This window comes from Poeciliopsis prolifica, unplaced genomic scaffold (assembly GCF_027474105.1).
Source record: "Poeciliopsis prolifica strain line A6 unplaced genomic scaffold, Auburn_PproV2 SCAFFOLD064, whole genome shotgun sequence".
NCBI lineage: Eukaryota > Metazoa > Chordata > Actinopteri > Cyprinodontiformes > Poeciliidae > Poeciliopsis > Poeciliopsis prolifica.
The window spans coordinates 486,010-505,469 of NW_026562439.1; the positions used below are offsets into that span (position 1 = coordinate 486,010).

The window sequence follows — 19,460 nt, forward strand, 5'->3', positions numbered from 1 at the left end:
AATTATACCATTAATCAAAACCTTCTTTTTATTTTTACCTTTACTTTAATCAGTCTCTTTCTTTGCTTTTAGCCATTTTCTGTTTGAGTCCCATTTGTGGTGTAGCGTAAAACTGAACAGGTTGGCTGTCCATTTTAAAACAGACACAAAGTTGAAATGATGCAAATTTATCTAATGATACATCTTCAAACTGCCTTTGTGTAAGTTAACTTTATTTAAGCTGAATCCTTTGAAAATAAATACAGATTTAAATAAATGTGACATTCTGCACATTTTACTTGTTTGTGAAACGTTCTGTTTCTAATGATTACAGATTTGTCAAGCAGAATGCCTAAAATAACTCTTAAGGAACGAACTTGATTGAAGTTGAAATCCATCCACTTCTCTTCGGTTCAAGGCAAAGCTTTGAAGAAACTGTTTTTTGCAGAACAGTCTTTAGGCCCTTAAAATATGTTTAAAACATCAAAAGCTTAGTGATTTTCTTTTAATAAAACATGTTTTTCTTAATACAATATAGTTGTGTCTAAAAACAATGTGCAGAAAAATTGTTTTTGACAATGACGGCGATTATTAAGTCGTACTGGTATTTGCACTGAGAAAAAAAACTCTCAGCTTGAAATCTTTAACTTTTTTTGAGGTTGAAAACTAACTATTTTTTTGGAATTTCAAGCAATTACACCAACTTTAAGTAGTTCATAATTTTCAATTTGATACATGATTTCCATTGTTTCTTTTTTTTACAAACTAATGTCTGTGTGGAGCAGTGGTTCCCAAAGTGTGGGGCGCGCCCCCTCTGGGGAGCGCGTGCTGTTGCAGTGGGGTCGCGGGAAGCAGCATGGATGAATGAAAAAAACAACAAACAGTTACACAAAAGTGTTTGTAGTGTGTTTTGTTGGAACCTGAAGTGTGAAATAAACTTCAGTGAAGTTTGAAAACAAAATATGAGTATAGGTTTATGTCTGGTTGAACGATGTGTGTGCCCAGTGATTTTTTTTTCTTTTTTGGTGGGGATTTTATTGTAATCCATAGGGGGCCCAGAAAATGTTTGGGAACCACTGGTGTGGTGTGCACTTTTGAATTTCTATTTTCTTACCCTTCTTCCATAAAGGGTAGATTGTGGAAGACTCAAAAAGATGAATAAAAATTAATGGTTGTAACATAAGAAGATGTGAAAAATTATTTTGCACATCACTGCAATTTGAAACACTTCTAGTATATATTTTTTTTATTTATGCCATCAGTATTTCCACTTTTCAGAGCAAGATTTATTTATGTACCAAAGTACTTCTGTCGGATAACTGCTGAATTTTTAAGATGAGAAATGCATAAAGATCAGAATATATTTGAATCACGGAATGGCTGCATTTAAAAAAAATAAATTTGTTGTTTTCTAACGCAACCCTCCTGTTCTCAAAGGAGTTGAGATACTCATTGAATTTTCTATCATTTCATTTAGTTACATCATCTGAAAATGTCAAAGACAAGCTGCAGTGGAAGAAGCTCAGATTTTTCAGAGTGAGGTTTCTTTTATGTTATGACCAGTAAATTCTGGTCTTAACTGCAGTCGATAATTCTCTCACCGTCTTCACTCTAATGAAAGTAAAGAGCTTGCTTCCCAGCTGATGACTAGTAAAAGCGAGGTAGAGACAGAGAAAGACTCAAATTAAAACAAATGCACATTAAAAATGACAGGTGTTACAAATGTTGACAGTAGAGTTTAATTATTTACGTAGGAGTCCACAGTTTTCATGTACAATCGAGTTTTCTTGCACAACGTGTGACGGTAAATAAACAGAATGTTTAGAGGAACTAATGTATATGAATTACAACAGATTTGGCTTGAAGCGTTAGTTTGTTGTTGTTTTTTGTATCAGACTGGCGTAAGTTTCAAGAAAAAAAAACAGCATTACCTTTCTATGCAACTAATATTGTAACCTACATCATTAGATCTCCATCGATTAAATTATGAAAAATGAGTGTTGAAGCTGAAAGACTGCAAAACCACATCTCTCATATGGGTTAAAAAACTAATTAAAAACCATAATTGTTTGAACAGCAACTCATGTGAAGGTTTAAGTGAAGCATTTCCATGTGCGACTATAATCCTAAAATCAAGCACAGGTGGACTAACTAGGTGAATCCAACAGCTTGCACTGAAATTTATTAGCAGTATCAGATTTGAGGGGAAGAGATTGAAATGTTTCTCAAATTTCAAGAATTTCTTTTTCAATATTTTGAACAGAATAATTTTTGCTTCACTTAAGAAACAAACTTTTTGTTAGTCTCTCTCATTCCGTCCCGACACACAAACGTAGAAAACTGCAAATTTTATGAAACTCTGTTATAAATGGCATTTTTCCCAGACTCTTAGACAAAAGGTGTGCAGATCAAAGCAGTGGCACATAAGAGGATAATTGATTTGGGTGATGAATTCTTATCATTAGACATGAATCATTCTGAAGATGAGTATGTATTTGTCTCATGCGGTAAAACCTCAGCCATCACACTGAATTCAGATTCCTTCAGGAGGTCACAGAAGCCTCCTGCATTAAAAGCCATTGCTTAAAAATTCATCTTGAAAGATGTCAATGTATTCCAATCAGACTGAATAAATACACTGCAGTAATTGAAGTCTCCAAGGATGGGCAAACATTATTACTCAATTGAACAATTGTTGTGGTAATTTGGGAATCAGTTCCGATTTACTTTGGCTGTTTGAGTAAGTTGACTGAAATTGCCAGTCGTGACATTGTTGAATTAATTTTCACCTAAGCTAAGGAAGGCAATTCAGTAGTAATCAGCAGAAGGATCTGCAAATGTAATTTTCTTGAAGCCACTCCAAATTTGTTCGCTCCTTATTTTTCTTGCTTTCCAATCCATTATTTGAGTCTGTGACATTTTAATGAGCCATATTCCTCCTCCCTCCATCCATGTTTCTCCCTCATTACCTCCACTCTCCCCCCTCCATTTAGACTTCCTTCCTAAATCTCTAAATGTTTCTCTAGGGGACTCTCTTGTCCTGTCTCGTCACACTCTCCATTTCCTTTTCCTGCCTCCCCCACCTACAGTAATAAAGGTTCTTGGTGCAGAGATTTCATCGAAACGTCACATTCCTTTGAAAAAGCCATTATTGTGGTGTTTAAAGGGGAACCGCTTCCAGTTTCAATCTTTAAATCAGCACCCTCGATACTAAAACACACAATGCTGATCACTGTATGTTTAACTTATTATTCCAGTGCTGTTATGAAACTCATAGGAGACTCACAGTGCTGGTGAGGAGTGGGGATAAGCTCATTATCAGAATAAATATGGTGCTTTATTAAGTCCAGAGGTCCCAGCTTCATCTCAATATCAGCAGCTGGGTGGATGGAACTGGGAGTCCTGAAAGAAACTGGTTTTGGAATGGACATGTTAATCATCTGGAATGGCCAATTCTCTAACCTTAAAATCCATAAAATATGAATAAAAGCTGAGATTGTTCCAAAGAACAAAACAATTAAAATAAACTCTACAAATTCTGCCAGGAAGGTTGTTTAGGCCGAATTTTGCCTTAAGCTTGCTGATGGCTACAAAAAGCATGTAATCAATGTGCAACCTGCTAGTGGGCATTTAACTCAACATCATTGAAGCTGCATGAATATTTGAACATTCCTGTGTTATAACACTGTGTGGACCAGGAATCATTCACATTAAAATCAAGGTTGTATGTCATATAATCATTTTGACCCTTTGATAAAAAGACTTCAAATCCATCAATAAAAGCATGAAATACATTTAGAATCATTCATGCCTTTTAATGATTGTATGCAAACGTTTGATTAGCACTTTATTATCTCCTCTGAGTTTCCTGTGAGGATTGGTAAACAACTTGTCTAGTGTGTCCCTCCTTTGTCAGTTTTTATTTTTAGCTGATCCCTCTCTTTGCATGCCATCACAGAGCAACCAAGTCTAATGTAAACTCTTTTTGTCACTGCAGTAATGACAAAGCAGCAGTTGAAACACAGGCTGATAGATGCTGCTGCTTTCAGCTCACATGAACATGGTTTTATGTGAGCAGAAATGCCTTTTATCTCCTTCTGCATAAGAAAAATGCCCGACTTCTTTAATGCAAGTCCAAAATTCCTGCTGCCTGGGATGAAAAGGGGGAATATAAAATTAAAATAACCCCTAAGAGATGATGCATGAGGTCTGTTGAGCTGCAGGATACTCAACAGGACTCTCCTGCGGCTTCCAGCCGCTGAAAGGGTCCAAAACTAAATGATTCTGTCTTATATTCTGGATTTACAGTTATAGCCAAAAGCTTTGGTATTTATACAGATTTCATACTTTAGAAACTTTGCCGCTACAATGAGGTAAAAAATATTTGGGGGCGGGGGGTGAGTTATTTATGTATAGTAAATAATTCTATAAGCTTAAAATGTAACTTTTTCACAGCAACCTATAGGCCTCTTTATTATGTTCTCCGTTGTAGTCGCTTATTTAACAAAGAACAAAGCAGACAGTCATATAACACCAGCTCCAGCTTTTGGTTTTGCTGGAGATGATTTTGACATAACCCTGCATGCTTGTGCCAGATGGTATTCAGGTTTTCAGAAACTGCTGATCTACTGGGATTTAAACTTTTTTTTTTTTTTTTTTGCACACAATCATCTCTCGGATTTATGGGGGACGATCCAGAACATGGTCAAAAGGCAAATGGCCACTTGTTCCAACAAATATATACTAATTAGCATCTTGAATGAAATCTTTTTAATGCACAGCACACTGAAGCTTAAAGTACTCTTGTCAGCTAAAAGGTGGAAACTGAAGCCACAGTTTGAAAAGGCTCTCCAGAATTGGACGACAGCAGATTGGAAAAGCATTACATCGTCTGCAGAGGCTCAATTTCAGCTGGGGTCAGAAAGTGGCGTAGACATGAAAGCATGAATTCCTTCTGCCTTGCATTAATAGGTTAGGCTGCTTTTGGTGGTGTAATAATCAGGGGGATATTTTCTTCACACACTTTGGGCACCATGGTGCCAATTGAGCATAACATAGTCCACCAGGGCTATAATAGCTCTGGGTTTGTGATTATCGTTTAGTTACATTTCCCGATGACTTTTTCTTTGACTGATTTAGTTAGTTTTAATAAACAAATAATCACTGAGCCAAAAGCTAAAGTAAATTGTCAATCGAAAGACAATGACAGAGATAAGGTGTTAAGTAGCTTAAAATATTCTGATGGGAAAGATAACGTCATGTTGCAGACACAACACTCAAAACAGCTTCTCTTTCTGCATTTTCTGTAGTTAAACTTATAAAGTTAAATGGAATCAGAGGAGCGGTTAAATAAAACATCAGCTCAAAAGTGAGCCCTTTATCTAAAGAAATAACTTTTCTATATTTTGCCACTATGCAAACAAAAAAATAATTATTGTTTAAAGAATGTTGTACGATTTTGGACATATTTCAGATTGCATGACCATAGAGGAAAGATGAAATTGAGGCTCAAACTGACAACCTAACGATTACAGAAGGAACTTCTGCCACCATCACAATGGTTGCTCCATCAACAACGATTCCCAACAGAATTTCTGCCTCAATAATCTCCAATGAATTTCAGGCCAAATCTGCTGCAAACTATATTTGTAACAGACACTTTCAGTATTCAGACTTACATTTGAATCCACAGAACCAAAGAGAAACTTTCCCAAATGTGAGTTGTAGATCCATCAAATCAGGCGTCCAGCAGCTTTTCCCTGATCGCTCTCACCATTCGTTGTTCCTTACCAGATCTTTCCATCACCGGAGCCAGCACATTTAAAAGCTCTGCCCCTCTTCTGTGTCTAAGAAAATGCAGACAAGACACTCTCCTACATCTGATAGTGCAGAATATCCTTTCTCTGAAGTTATTTTTCTTTTGATTCTGTCCATAATTCTCTCATGGGATATTGTCCATATCTTAGACTTTTATTACTTTTTGAGTAAAATTTACTGTCTGCTCTTCAGTAAAAAGTTTTTATGAATGTCAGTAAGACTTTAATTTATTGTGACAGATTGAGGTGTGGCATTTAAATAACTGCAGGTCTCATGATGAGACATTCCCTGGAGATTTAAATGAATTAGATGTGATTCAGTTTAATAGAATCCAAAGCCCTTGTGGAATTGATGTCACAGGATTTGAATGAAGGATTCAGGATTTTCCTTTTTCACTCAGCAGACTGACCGTTGGTACAATTAGCTATTTTGAGAAGAAAATTATTAGATTATACACTATGTTTTAAGACAAAGTACATAAGGTACTACTAAAATTTAAAAAAGTACATTTGTATTGACAAGGTAATTTCTAAGATCCTAAAGAAACCAAAGAGGAATCTTATCCTTCATAAGTAAAGATCTTGAAAGTTTCTTGAGATCTGCAACATCTGAGTGAAAGTTCCAAAAATGATCTAAAGAAAAACATCTCAAAGTCATACCCTCACATAGGTCATAGCACATAGTCATAGCACATAGGGACAAGTTTCTGCATTTTAGCCATTTACTTCAAAGGCGAAAAGATAGATAGCTAAAAGATGATTCTTGTTCCGGACAAGATGCTCCTTCTAATCTTAATTCTTATTTTGTTATGATGTTGGTAAATGTCAAATATATTTTATGTGCCACATTATCAGAACTTCATTATCGAGATGTACAATCTTATTCAGTCGTGACCAGAAAAGAAAACTGATGATGCTTCATGCATTTAAAGAAGGAGCATTGAAAAAGAGCTTTTTATCGCCGATTCCGTTAGTGATTCCAGCTGGTGTGTAATTTTTGTCATGCATAAAGCCATACTAAAATAGTTCTATGTCATGGGTGGCGGTGAATAACTAAAGGGAATTGTGATTCTTCTATTACAGACCTCGAAGGAGGAATCAAACTAATCTAGAGAAACCTAAAGACCTTTTGACTCAATTTTTCTTTATTTGCCTCAACTGGAAATTATTTATTAACAATTTTAGATGTGAGAATTTATTTTTAGTTTTTATAAAAGATAAGTTTTATGAAAGTGAAAGATTCAAAGAGGCAAGGTCAAAGTAAAGCTGTAAAGCTTTGCCTGTTAAAAGTGGCTGTTTTTTTTTTATAGCTCAGCTTTTTTGCGGTAAACTTGTAAGAAATGCTCATTAAACTCTGGCTTTATTTGTGTTGCTGTTCTCATAATAACCAAGGAAAGAAACCCAGTACCAGAATCAGCTTTGTGTTCCTGTTGGATAATGTGAAAATTCCATAGGTTTCACAGTAGATGATTTATTTACCAGTTTGCAAAGTTGTTTGAATATTGAGTAAACGTTAAAACTAGGTTGTACAAGAATTACATTTGGACAAATGATAAGGAAACACTGCATCTTAATTTAACTCATTTGAAACATTGACGAGTAAATACAAGCACCTTTTTATTTTTCCAGAGTAAAGTGTGAAACAGAATGGGCTTCGAGTGCAGATCAATAACTGGATGGATGCCAGAATTTAGGCCCAGACAAATAAAATACAGTTTTCAGATAAAATCCAAGCAAGTTACTGGGGAAAATGTCTTTTATACACTTAAGGGAGTATGTGAAGATGCCAATTAACACAAAAGAATGAGAGACATTGAATGCATCTGTCTGAATGTCAGTGTTAGCTGTTTCTGTTAGGCAGATATAAATATAGGAGTCATATCTTCCTGCTTTTGTATTAAGAAAAAAGCGGCAACCATTGAAATGACCATTTTCCCTATTCAAGGCTTCGAGTTTCTTTCACTCTTAAGATGAGCGAAGTAATTTAAATCTGACTTTAACAAAGAGATTACAAAGCTTGGTCTTGATGGAATCAGTAGGGGTTATTTTGTTCAATGGAGTTTTAGTAAATAATTATTACCAAGTTCATTTTGCAGTAATGACCTTCAGGATTAAAACACAAACTTTGAAGCAGGATAAGTGAATTAAGACTCTGGGCTACCTTAATTTGCTGTTACACTCTTACTCTGAAATATGGCCAAGATCCATGACAGAAGAAATGGAGGCAGAAGAAAAAGAGGAGGCAGAAGAAAAAGCAGGAGACAGAGCCAAAGCCCCTGCCAAGCCAGAAACAACAAACATTCGGGATGCCACAATAGACAATACATTTATACAGAGTAGCATAACATTGTCATCTGGCAAGTTGCATGGACACCAAAGAAATTTTGGAAGACATTGTTGACAATTATTTGACAACTCTTATCACAAGAAGTGATAAGAGTCCTTCAAAATAGCATTTGAAAGGGCTAATCTTAAGGCCGCTCCCCATGTTTACTGCTCCATCCTTTCCTACTCGTGTGTGTTTGTTCTGTTGGAACAGTGCCCAAGTTTCAAGCATCCAGCTCCAAAGCTGAGATCAAGTTAATGATTCTTTTTTTCTTCCTTCTTATTATTCCTCCCACTTTGCACAATGCATCAGCACCAATGACAGCAAAGTAGCATGATAACACCACCACTGCGTTACATTTGATATCTGCAGGATTTAAAAGCTTCACCCTGAGTTGTCCACACTTCTTGCAATTGGGGGAAAATACCTCCATCTTTGTACCAACATAACATGAAACCTTTCTCCAAATGGCATATGGACCATCTATTCAGCCAGGTGAACCTTTTTGTAAACTTGGAGGTGTTACATTTTGAGTATGGCTGTCTTTCTTAGTCAGTCCATGGTGGCACAAACTGACTTTACTTTGGACAGCAACAGAGTAGTTTGTAGTTTATAAATACCTGGTTATTTCCAAACATCCTTAGCAATCTCCTGTTCAGGTCAGATGGTTATAAATTAGACTCAACAGGTACTCTAATGGGACAGTGATGCAATATATGTGATTTATTTTGAAACAGCCAAAGAAGGATGTATTTCCTTTTATTGATGGACGATCCCACCAGTCTTTGGAGTTTGGTGAATTCATTGTTATGCTCAAGAAACCAATTTGAAATGTTTGGAGCTTTGTGACATGTTGATTTTTCCTAAATGAAGTAGCCATCAGAAATCGACTAGACTGTAGAGGTGAAGTAATGGACTTTGTGACCATTACGTTGGTGTTCAGATATTGCCTAGTTGGTCTGAAGGGATCCAAAGTGTGAGGAGAAAATATTCCTGTGTTGTTCCTTGTTGAAACAAGACTGGATGAATCCATGTTTTAATGACATTATTGCCAAACTTTGACCTTGCCCACAGAGTGCTGGATCTCAAATTAAGACTCATTGAACTCATTGAACTTTTCTAATCTGATTGTAACATCAGTCTCCTATTCTTAGCTAAGTGGAATAGTTAGCTAAGGTCTCCTGCTTTTGCAGCTCCATTGCCACTGTCTGGGTATTTTTCTCTTTTTAGGATGTTGTTTTGTCAATTTGAGATATGTTTGCCGATAAAATCCCAGTAGATCAGTAGTTTCTACGACAGTAGTTTCTTTCTCGGCCTATCTAGAATCAAGCAACATTATTTCTCTTGCAGCTCCTTTGTTCCTGAGTCTGATGCACTGTTTGCACTTCAGGAAGCCAGCTTTCTGCTGCAGAGTAATAGAACTAAAAATTAAAGTCAACCACAGTTCATCAGTCTGTGTGAGTTAGAGAAAATCACGAGCTGATTAAATGACTCATTAGAAGCTTATGAATAATATGACATTCATGAGAATTACTGTAATTACTGGAAACACGTAGACAAAGTGAGTCCTGTATTTTTGTAACCTTTAAGACATAAAGTATAAGAAAATTTCCAAACTTTCTCAGAATGTATGTTTTTGTAGAAATGATGATGAATAAGAAGTTATTGTTAGATGAAGCATCTGGTTTTATTGGTGGTTTTTTGCACTTATAGTAAAATATGCACGTTATTCATAATGCTGTCAGTTTTCATGGGCTTTGCAGTGTTTGCTGTAAACAGAGTTAATAAAAAAGCTTTACCCCCACATTTCAGCTGTTAAACAAATGAGTTTAGATTTTTTTTCCTCTTTTTGTAAGCATGCAGCATCTCTTGGTGGGACTTCTTCCTCTTTTGTGAACTGTTAGGAGTCCTCACGAACTCACATCCTCCGGCGCAGCGGCTGACAGCAGTAAAGTCTGAGGGTTTAGAGATTAGGGTGGACTTTAGGATCGGGCCTCGTCGTCGCTGAAATCTGAGCGACAAGCTGCTTTTGATGTCAGAAATGAAAGCCATAATAAAACTGATATCTCACTGCCAGGAGGAGCTCTGGTTGTCTGGCTGCATTTTAATCAGGTGCTGATGCAGCAGTTGTGTGTCTGTGTGTCAACATATTTTTACTCATGTCTCCAAAACATCATTGTGTTTTTGGGGTTGCAATCTCTCTACATGCAGACTGTCTTCCTCCTCCTTTGTGTTGAAGCAGATTTCTAGCTCTTAGTCATTTGATGTTTAATCTGACAGAAGATTATAATAAACTACTGTTGGCCTTCTTTTTTATTGTGTTTATCTACAGTTATTCCGTCATTTTTTGTCATTTGTGACAACACTTTGTGTGATTCTTCTCTCTTATGCATGCATCATAAAGGATTATCTTCTCATCTGTCACACTCTTCTTCTTCCTCTTCTCATCTCCTGTTTTTTTTTCTCTTGCCTCTCTTTTCTACCTCTTGGCTCTCCTTTCCTCCCTCTCTTCCTTTGCAAAGCCTGTAATGATCTGGCGGCCTCGGGCAGAGACAGGAAGCCCAACGCTTTGGTCCAGGTGGCTGTCATAGATCCCCAGCAGCAGCAGCTCGTCTTCCACGCCTGCACAGAGATAGTGGAGGTAAGCCATAGAGATACACAAACACAAACACATGCACCTACACACACTGATACCCATTCACCATCTCCTCTCTGCCTGTCCGTAGCCTTTTGATGTTTGTTGTTTTGCGAAGTCGTTGGGTCTCAGTTGCATTTCTCTCCATCTCTGTCGGTTTAGCTCCTCATTTTGGCAACTAACGATCATTTTAGTAATTAATCAATCAATTATTCTCAGGATTAACTAATTAAATCATAATTTGAAGCGAGTTAAACACTTGAGGACATATTTAAAGACAAAGAAAGTGTTTTTTTTCATTTTAAACACAAAATGTACAGATTTTTGTATGTTAATTACTGCTCTGAGCGTGGTAGCAAATGGCTAATCGATTCATCACAATTAATATGAATAATGGTTTCAGCCATAAAACTTTTCGCAACAAATTTCAGTGTATTCAGTTGGGATTTTAAAAAGTAGATCAAAATTATGAAATGGAAGGAATCATTATTTAAGACTTTTTTCATACATAAATGCATTGATCTAAATCATTCTAAGTAGCAGTCGCTGTATGTTCAGCATAGCTGTCCTGCTATGTAAACTGAACCATCACAGTAGAATAAGAACTATCTATCTTCCTATAACTTGTGACCAACTTTCCTTTCCTTGCTGAAGAAAAGCCCACAGCATGGTGCTGCCACCACCAAATAAAGTAAAGTCGTGCTCTTGCAGTCTGAACATTGTGGGTTTAATTACAGCTTCCTTCATATCCTTTGATTCTTCCATTGCTTGTCTGATTGATGCTCTCCTTACCGACCCGCGTCACTTTAGGCAGACAAAGCTGATGATGCTGTTTGCTCACTAAAAAACCTTTGAGTCATGAACGAAGCTGCTGGATTTCTACTCAGATAACTTTAAACATGCGGACATTTGAGTGACTTCAGAATCCAGCTGGTTGCCTTGAATTTTATTTAGGGGTATCAGAAGAAAAAAATAAAACTACACACCACTTTTCTACAGAGACCCCAAAGGGATATTGCAGGAAAAATGAATCAACTTTCTCGCTTACCAGATTGACGTCAATCCGTCAGAAAAGCAACAAAACAGTGTCTTTGTATATCAGAACAAACTGGAAATCTCACTCAATTACATTTCATTTTTCCATTTCTGTAAACATTGTAACATAATCTGAAATATCATGAGTTATCTGGGATCTTTTCTTATGCATACTTACAAAATTATGCATCGCTTTCCTTTCACTTTGCTGTCAAGCCCTGTCTTATGTAGTTCTATCAATAAAATCCTGATAAAAGGGATTTAATTTCTTTGGCTTTAGTGTGACAGGATGGTTCCACTTGAGGAAAGCACTGTGCACTGCACATGTGGATTTGGCTGGGACACCGCTACATACAGATTTCATGCCTGTTAGCCTCTTTCAGTGCTTCATTATGACACTGTTGCTGCTAAGGCAAAAGCTACACATGTGTTTTTTCTTTTTTCTTTCATGCAGCATGCAGCTGCCCCCTGTCCCACTGTAGAGAACACACACACACACACACACACTCGAGTTCTGGTTCCTCCTCTCTCATATGAGCGCAAAGTTTCCAGACGCATGAAAGGGAAACACAATTTTCCTCCTAATTCAGTAAAGCTTAATTAGCATAACCATCTCCTTCAGAGTCTGATTTCAGCTGCTTTTCCCTGGCGCTCAGAGAGCAGCGGCGAATGTGTTTTTCTGTTCATGCGTGTGTGGAAACACAGGATGTGGTGGGATACTGTATGCTGGCTCAGGCAGACACTGAATGCCACTGGAGTTCTCATTTCATGGCTGTAGTATTCTGGATGTGGAGCAGGATTTGAGAACATGGACTGCCTTCGACTTCACAAAAACAGGGTATGTGATTACTGTCTGATTTTATCAGGGTTTTGCTACCTATTAAGAGAACCTAGGAAATGCCTAGGCATTTACTTTGCAGTTTGAAAGTTCTCCCTAAAAAACTGATGATGATCAGATTCAATATCACAAAATAAAAATATTCTGTCTCTCCTGAAAGTCTCCTTTGAAAAACATTCTGGAGATTTCACTGGACAGGGGAAAGTTTAAGTTTTAATTAGATATGTTTTCAATGAGACATTATTTACTGTTTCAACCAGCCAGAGAAGAGTGTGCGCATCTGAGAGGGCTTGTGTTTCTGGGCAGATCCACTCTGGCTGCAGTGCCTGAAGACAGCCTGACTGCCTCTTGTGTTCCTCCTGTTGTCACATTCCCAGGATGCCTACTCTCAGCAGCTGCTGTCGACTTTGCCGGATACTTGAGCGCTTGGCTGCTGGAAAAGCTTCAGAATTAGTCACATTCATGTGATTGGCATATTATTGGGAATCCACTATATCTGGTTTATTAAGATTTAATTTAGACGATTAATAATGGAAGATGCCAGCTGCTGCGTAGCTTTCTCTCATCTCACTCATGAATGCCAAGCTGGAGTTTGGGAGGAAGTGAACAGAACTTTCTATCAGTTTTAGTTTAAAGATGACAAGTTTTTGTCTTTTTCTTTACATAGTTTGACATAAAAATCAATGTCCACAGTGTTGAGAGCTTAATTCACATTAAGTCCTAGAACATATGTATGAGAACATTATGTAATATCACTGGTTTGAAACAACAGATCATTTTAACAGTATTTTGGAGAAAATTCTAAATGAAAATGAGTTTTCGGCCCAGATTTGCCTTTAAGTGCTGCAGTTTTATTTTAATTTAATGTCACATTGCCAACCGCCAAAAATGACATGTATAAAGTTTTTTCAGCAAACAAGAATTGTGCTGGTGGACTTTCTGACGCACTCACAGTGAGGCGAGTCCTCATTCAGGAGTCTCTGCGAGCTGCAACCAGTTAGTGCTTCTGTGCTTGAATTGCAAATTAAATGATCTGTTTTACTGTCAATCGCGTTTATTTCTCTTTTTTTCGATAAAGTGGATTACAAAGATTACAAAGATGTTTGTTCTTTAAAAGTCCCTTTCAAAACACTTTATAGGCTGGATAAAAGGCACTTGGTGTTTTGTCAAAGGGCCTTTGCAGCAAATAGAGTAGATCAACCAACAATGAAATTACTGCACTGTTTTTCCACCATTGTTGTTTTGAGAAAAAGAAAACAGTACTGGAAGACTGATGAAGATTTTATGTTTATTTCTGGCAGCTACGCAGCAGCTGGCATCTACCAATTTTGTTCTACCAGTTTTATATTTTTAAACTCACTACTGTGCAGTACATCAAAATTTTCAGGATGTAAAAAACTAGATTGGCAACACTGACGCTAGCTGCAACTGGACAAAGCTTTAAGAAACAGATTTCATCGAGATAAGAAATTGCTTGACATGTTATCAGTGTATAGCAGTAGGTGTATCTTATTATATGTTCTGCCAATTGGAAGGCGATAAGCTTTTACTAATAAAGATAATTTTGAGAGCTTTGAGGATTAAGTAAAACCTTTAAATTTATGTTAAAACAGTAGAATTACATCTAACATTTACAGCTGCCAAGCATGAACTGTAAAAACGGCTCTTTTTCTTCTACTAATGAGAAAATGATTAATTTATAGCTTTCTTTACAAGGTTAAACATATTATGTCTTATTAGGTGAATATAGTACTCATTTCACTTAAAAACAAAACACCTCAGACAATAATTATTCCTGTATTACTGTATAAAGTATTGGTGTTTATTTTCACCCTTCGAAGCTAGGTCTCCTGCATAGCTTAGATGTGTTTCTGCTTTAACACACCTGGAGTAAATCAATGGGTCATTAACAGGCCAATGCAGACATAATTAAGCCATTAAGCCAAGACAAACGTAAAATATGCAGGACACAGGCTTAATATTGGACACTGCTCATATAAAGATTTTCTTATTTCTACATTAAACCCTAATTCCTAGAGATAGTTAAACATAAATGTTTTATTGTGGACATTGTGCGTGTTTTTACTGCAACTAATTCACAAAAGATTAATGTCAAGCCTTTGCGTTTGTTACATGTGAATGGGTTTGTGTTTCACGTGTACTCAGTCTGACACAAGAGATGAGAAATTTGGACAGAAATTGCAGCCCGTCTTTTGCCAAACCTTAATGTGTCTCCACTGGAAAATCCTACAATGTGGGTAGCTGGTCCAGGACTTGTGGAACTTGGTGGGGATTTGACGTCAAGCAAAGCCAGCAAATGAAAAGGCCTTTGATGTAACGCTAGTGAAGCACAGATCCATGTGCGGAGAGCACGACCAACAAGTCTCGTCTGTCTGTTTGTATATACAACTATGAGCGGTCAGAGGGAGTGAGGGGGGAGAAACCCACTGAAGGCAAACTCAGTAGCCTTATTTCTTCCTCAGCCTAATCACACACAAGCACACACACCCTGTTAATGGCTGTAAATTGGTCGTCCCTCTGCGGAGCGCAGCCCGGATGGACAAAAAGACCAGAGAGAGGCAGCTGTCTGCCATAGCATATGCTCACCACTTGTATGACAGACTGGTTTGCTTCTCGGCGTAAATGGAGACAGGCTTACCACTTTAGCTCATCTCAGCCCATCAGCAGCACTAAGAAGATTCAGTCACTGCCGAGGCTGCCAAGCATGCTGGTAAGTCTGAATGAGGCCTATTCAGCGTGCCAGGGAGGGCAACGAACAGGGCTACGTGTGTGTACCTGCACTTCCTTCAGCATAATAGTCCTGTCTGTCTTTCTTCCAACGTGTAGCACTGATAATATCCTGATTTCAGTTCAAAGCAATGCATTGGTTTCACTGTCTCTGTTCCCGCTGTGCTGAACCCGGCTGTGTGATATCGGAGCACATAAACCACAAGGATTCATGGCTGGGCGCGAAACCTTTTGAGACAACTATTACCATGTCTCGAGAGGTTGAAATCAGAGTTTCCCTCTCAAACAGATCATGGAGGATTTTTGAATTATCAATTTGCTCTGTGATGCTTTGCATTTTCAAAAGGTAGAGACAATGTCTACTTTCTTGTCTGAGAAAAGAACTGTACTGCTGCTGGAGGTTAACCACGTTAAAACCTAGTTTTCTCCCCACAGTGCTGGTAAAATCATTGTTGTTTTCAGCTTTGCAGCTGTTGAAAGGAAAACTCAAGTTGAGGTTATTGAGATAATTCATGGGCCAGATGATGACACCCAAGTAAATTAAAACAAGCAAAAAACCCAGTAATATAATGGATACAAAGGCTGTTCATCAAATGGCTCTTAAAATAAAAAAAAAACATTCACATAAATCTGGGATTTATGTCAATTTCTGTCAAACATTTATGTCTTTAGATTGCCTGTTTGTCTATGCAATATTTTTTCATTTGTTCAGTGTGGTATGAACTCAAATGCTTTTTTAATTAGACTAAGTAACAAACTTTTTTAGACTAAGTTTAAAAAATTAGACCAACATTGGTATAATTCTTTAGACCAATGTTTAGCTCTATTTTTTAAATTAGACCAAGTAACAAACATTGTGCTAGCAGTATTTTGAAAAAGTAAAATATCAGCTGCTCAAATTGCATCACAAGCTTTGTATTTCAAAGGATTTAATGCTGCGGCGGCTGCAAACCACTAATCTGCGCACCCAAAAACTGAGTGAAGTCGAGAAAATCTGTCAGTTCAAAAGCAGGCAGATCCTCGGCATCCGTTGACCAAAAAAAAAGATACGGTCTAATTCAAGGCTGAATGTGAAATTCTCAACACTGGATTTTAATTTAATTTGTATGCATAGTATTTAAAGTTTTATTATACACCATGTGTGAGTGGTTTTAAAATGATAGGCAGCTATCTACTAAATTACAATTAGTAGAGTTGGATTTCTCTACTAAACTCATTTGCCAATAAGCATCTTTCTTTGTTCTTCTACCAAGAAATCTGCTCTGTCTGGTGATTACTTTATGTGTAATACTGAATAATTTCACTGTGCCTTACAGAGAATTCAAATTTAATTTTTTTGCCCTTTCTTTCACCACCACCTTAAACTTTAATGCATTTTCATTTCAGAAAAATGCATAGGGATAAATTACTACTTCAAGGCCTGGACTATTTGCTGTAATTAATGGAACCGTCTCTAACAGAAAGTTTTGAAGGAAAATGTCAGACTCCGTTTGCAGTAATGGGCTGTAATACTGAAAAATCTTTCAAATCTGAAACAGAGTTGGCAAAAATTTCCTCTGCAGCTGGAAGTTAATAGGTTTAGAGGTTAATTACTTTTTCAAAAATGCCCAGAATAGTTTAGTGGACTTTTTCTAAGATATCCTCGTTTAAGAACTAATTTATTTTTATTTACTCACATTATCTTGTCTGTTAATGAAATTGGTTTGATCATCTGAAATGTTTACATTTGGGACAAAAGAGGAGGAAATCTAAGGGTTGAAGTACTTCTAAGTTTTTGCAACATTGTTTATGTATTGTTGGAGGGTGTCCTGTTTTTTGCTTGGATTTAAAGACGGCTGAGAATGCAGTTATAAGGTATTGATAAATAAAATGATCTTCCAACAATAACCTGTTGTGTTAGTTTGAACATTGTGATAATTGAAAAAAGCTTTATTCACTGTCACAAATAATTTGGTGAGTTAATTAAATCAGGAATTCAATTTTGCATTATTTGCCTCATCAAGGGGATTTATTCATTTATTTCAGCTGTTTTGCAAAGGTTTGCTAAAATAGTGAGGGTTTTTTTTCTATTTTTTATATTTTTTTTTCTCTGGGTGTGACCTCACATCCAAGCGTGACAGTAAGTCTATGTTGGTCTCATTACTGCCCCAAGTCTGTCCCTCTATGGTCCCAAAGGGCTACATGCTGGAGACGCCCATCAGAGCGGAGCAAAGGAAGAGAACGCCCCCAGTATAAACACAAAATGTTTTGAACTTGTACAAACACACAACACCAAGTGAATAATAAGTTCTCAAAGGCTTTTGCCTGCAAAATAGTTTATTAGTGTCAAAATATATTGCTGACTAAATTAACTTTAAAATAATTCATAGTTTCTAGGAGTTTGTTTTGTTGTGCATTTTACCTTTTCAAGCTCAATTTCAAAGAAACTGTAAAAACAAACAGAAAAAACTCTTTTGAGGTAAAACTTTATAAACTTTTCAGTCGTTCTAGCTGACTCTGTCTCATGGTACACCATGGAATAGATGCAAAATGAAAATCACTTGCGGAAGAAGGGATTTTAGAGATAAATGTTTTTGTTTATGTCCAGAATTATGTTTTCCTCTCAACCACTTTTAATTTTAGACCTTATCCCAACGCAGGTTAGGATAAAGAAAGCAGCAAGCAAAAAGGTTCAGTGCACACAAGGCAGATACAAATCTGAAGGGTAAAATATTTCAAATACTTGAAAAGATCTGAAAGAAAAAGATTATTATTTGGATACAAGCTTTCTTTCCAATCAAACTACTGAATAGCTTCATATTTTTATCTATAAATAATTTATATTTTATGACTGTACAAAAAAGTGTTTATTTCTGGTGTTTTTAGTCCGATTTCATGCATTGTGTCCTGGTTGATAGACACGAGTGAACAGCATTAAACATGGTCATTCACATCTAAAATTAAAATTCACTGTGAGTGCTCTCATTCCAATTTGGCCAAACTAACTCGGATATGTCACACCGTGAGTTGTGACCAATCCCAGCAGTTTGAAGCACAGTTTTCTAACCTAACAGATGCGATATTAGAGAAGAAAAGCATGCATGCAATAAAAATCCAGATCTGTGGGTTTGATCTGCTTTTAGTGTATTTACACCTACATTTAGAGCCATAAAGGGTTGCGTTTGTTGTCCAGGATCATTTTGGGATCTGTCTAAATGGAGCCCTAAAAAGATTTAATTGCTATGTCCCCCACTAAATTTGCATAATGTGCCTGTGTTGAAATTTACTAGAGTCATAGAAATTAGAATAATAAAAGAAATACGTAAAGGTGATTGACCTTCTTTGAAAAGGAATTCACAAATATACTTTATTATATTTCAGATAACTGGTAAACAAACTAAAGCTGTTTCAAACTTTTATAGACCATCGAGACCACTCAAAAGATTTTACTTTACAACCATCTACACTTTTATAGTCATCTATCTGCGCTGACATAATTACCGTACTAACATGAAGTTCTGGTAGCCAAGATGTCCAGAGTTCTGGCCAAGAACACTTGGAAATGTGGTGAAATTGCACCCGCAACCTTCTGAATGCCAAACAACTTCTCATTCTTTATATTCAGAAAGGAACATCAGCTTCTTTGTGTGTATGCACTGTTCAGTCAACAAAATAACAGAGAAAACTTAAAAATCACCCTTAGGAAGACGATTGCGTCCTCCTTTTTTCCTCCCTCATCCCTCTAGTCATAATTTTCTTTGACCCTCAGTTTTGCATAATGTATATTCAGTGCATGGTTATGCACAAATGGAGGAGTTGAAGTATGTTAATTACAGATTGAAGATGGATTAGAGCTCTGTTTGTCATAATGAGGACGTTGTTCCTTTAGGTCATGGTCTGGGCTAAAAGATGACGCTTTGAATTTACAGGTAAATCTATATTCCTTCTACCATTAAGTGATGTGTATAAAAAGCAAAGTTCTGGATACAAGCAAATATAACAAAGATGCCACAATTAGATCTCCTTCTGCTGAAAATGATTCGGTTCGTTTACTTTTTCCACATCAAGGGACCAGAGTGAGATCAGGCATCTGGTCAGGACGCC

The 19,460-nt window shown here is 36.9% G+C and overlaps 1 protein-coding gene across 4 annotated transcripts in view; it reads left to right on the plus strand.

The window, feature by feature from the left end:
• Positions 1-19,460, plus strand: part of inpp4b (inositol polyphosphate-4-phosphatase type II B) — a 178,002-nt gene that overhangs the window by 15,999 nt on the left and 142,543 nt on the right. For 2 of the 4 annotated variants that reach the window (XM_055019846.1, XM_055019847.1), the window contains exon 3: positions 10,644-10,762. In XM_055019846.1, the coding sequence (XP_054875821.1) occupies positions 10,644-10,762 (119 nt within the window). Of the gene's footprint in view, positions 1-10,643; positions 10,763-12,399; positions 12,630-15,266; positions 15,361-19,460 lie in introns of those variants that run through there. The other 2 variants (XM_055019850.1, XM_055019849.1) reach the window with 2 other exon arrangements.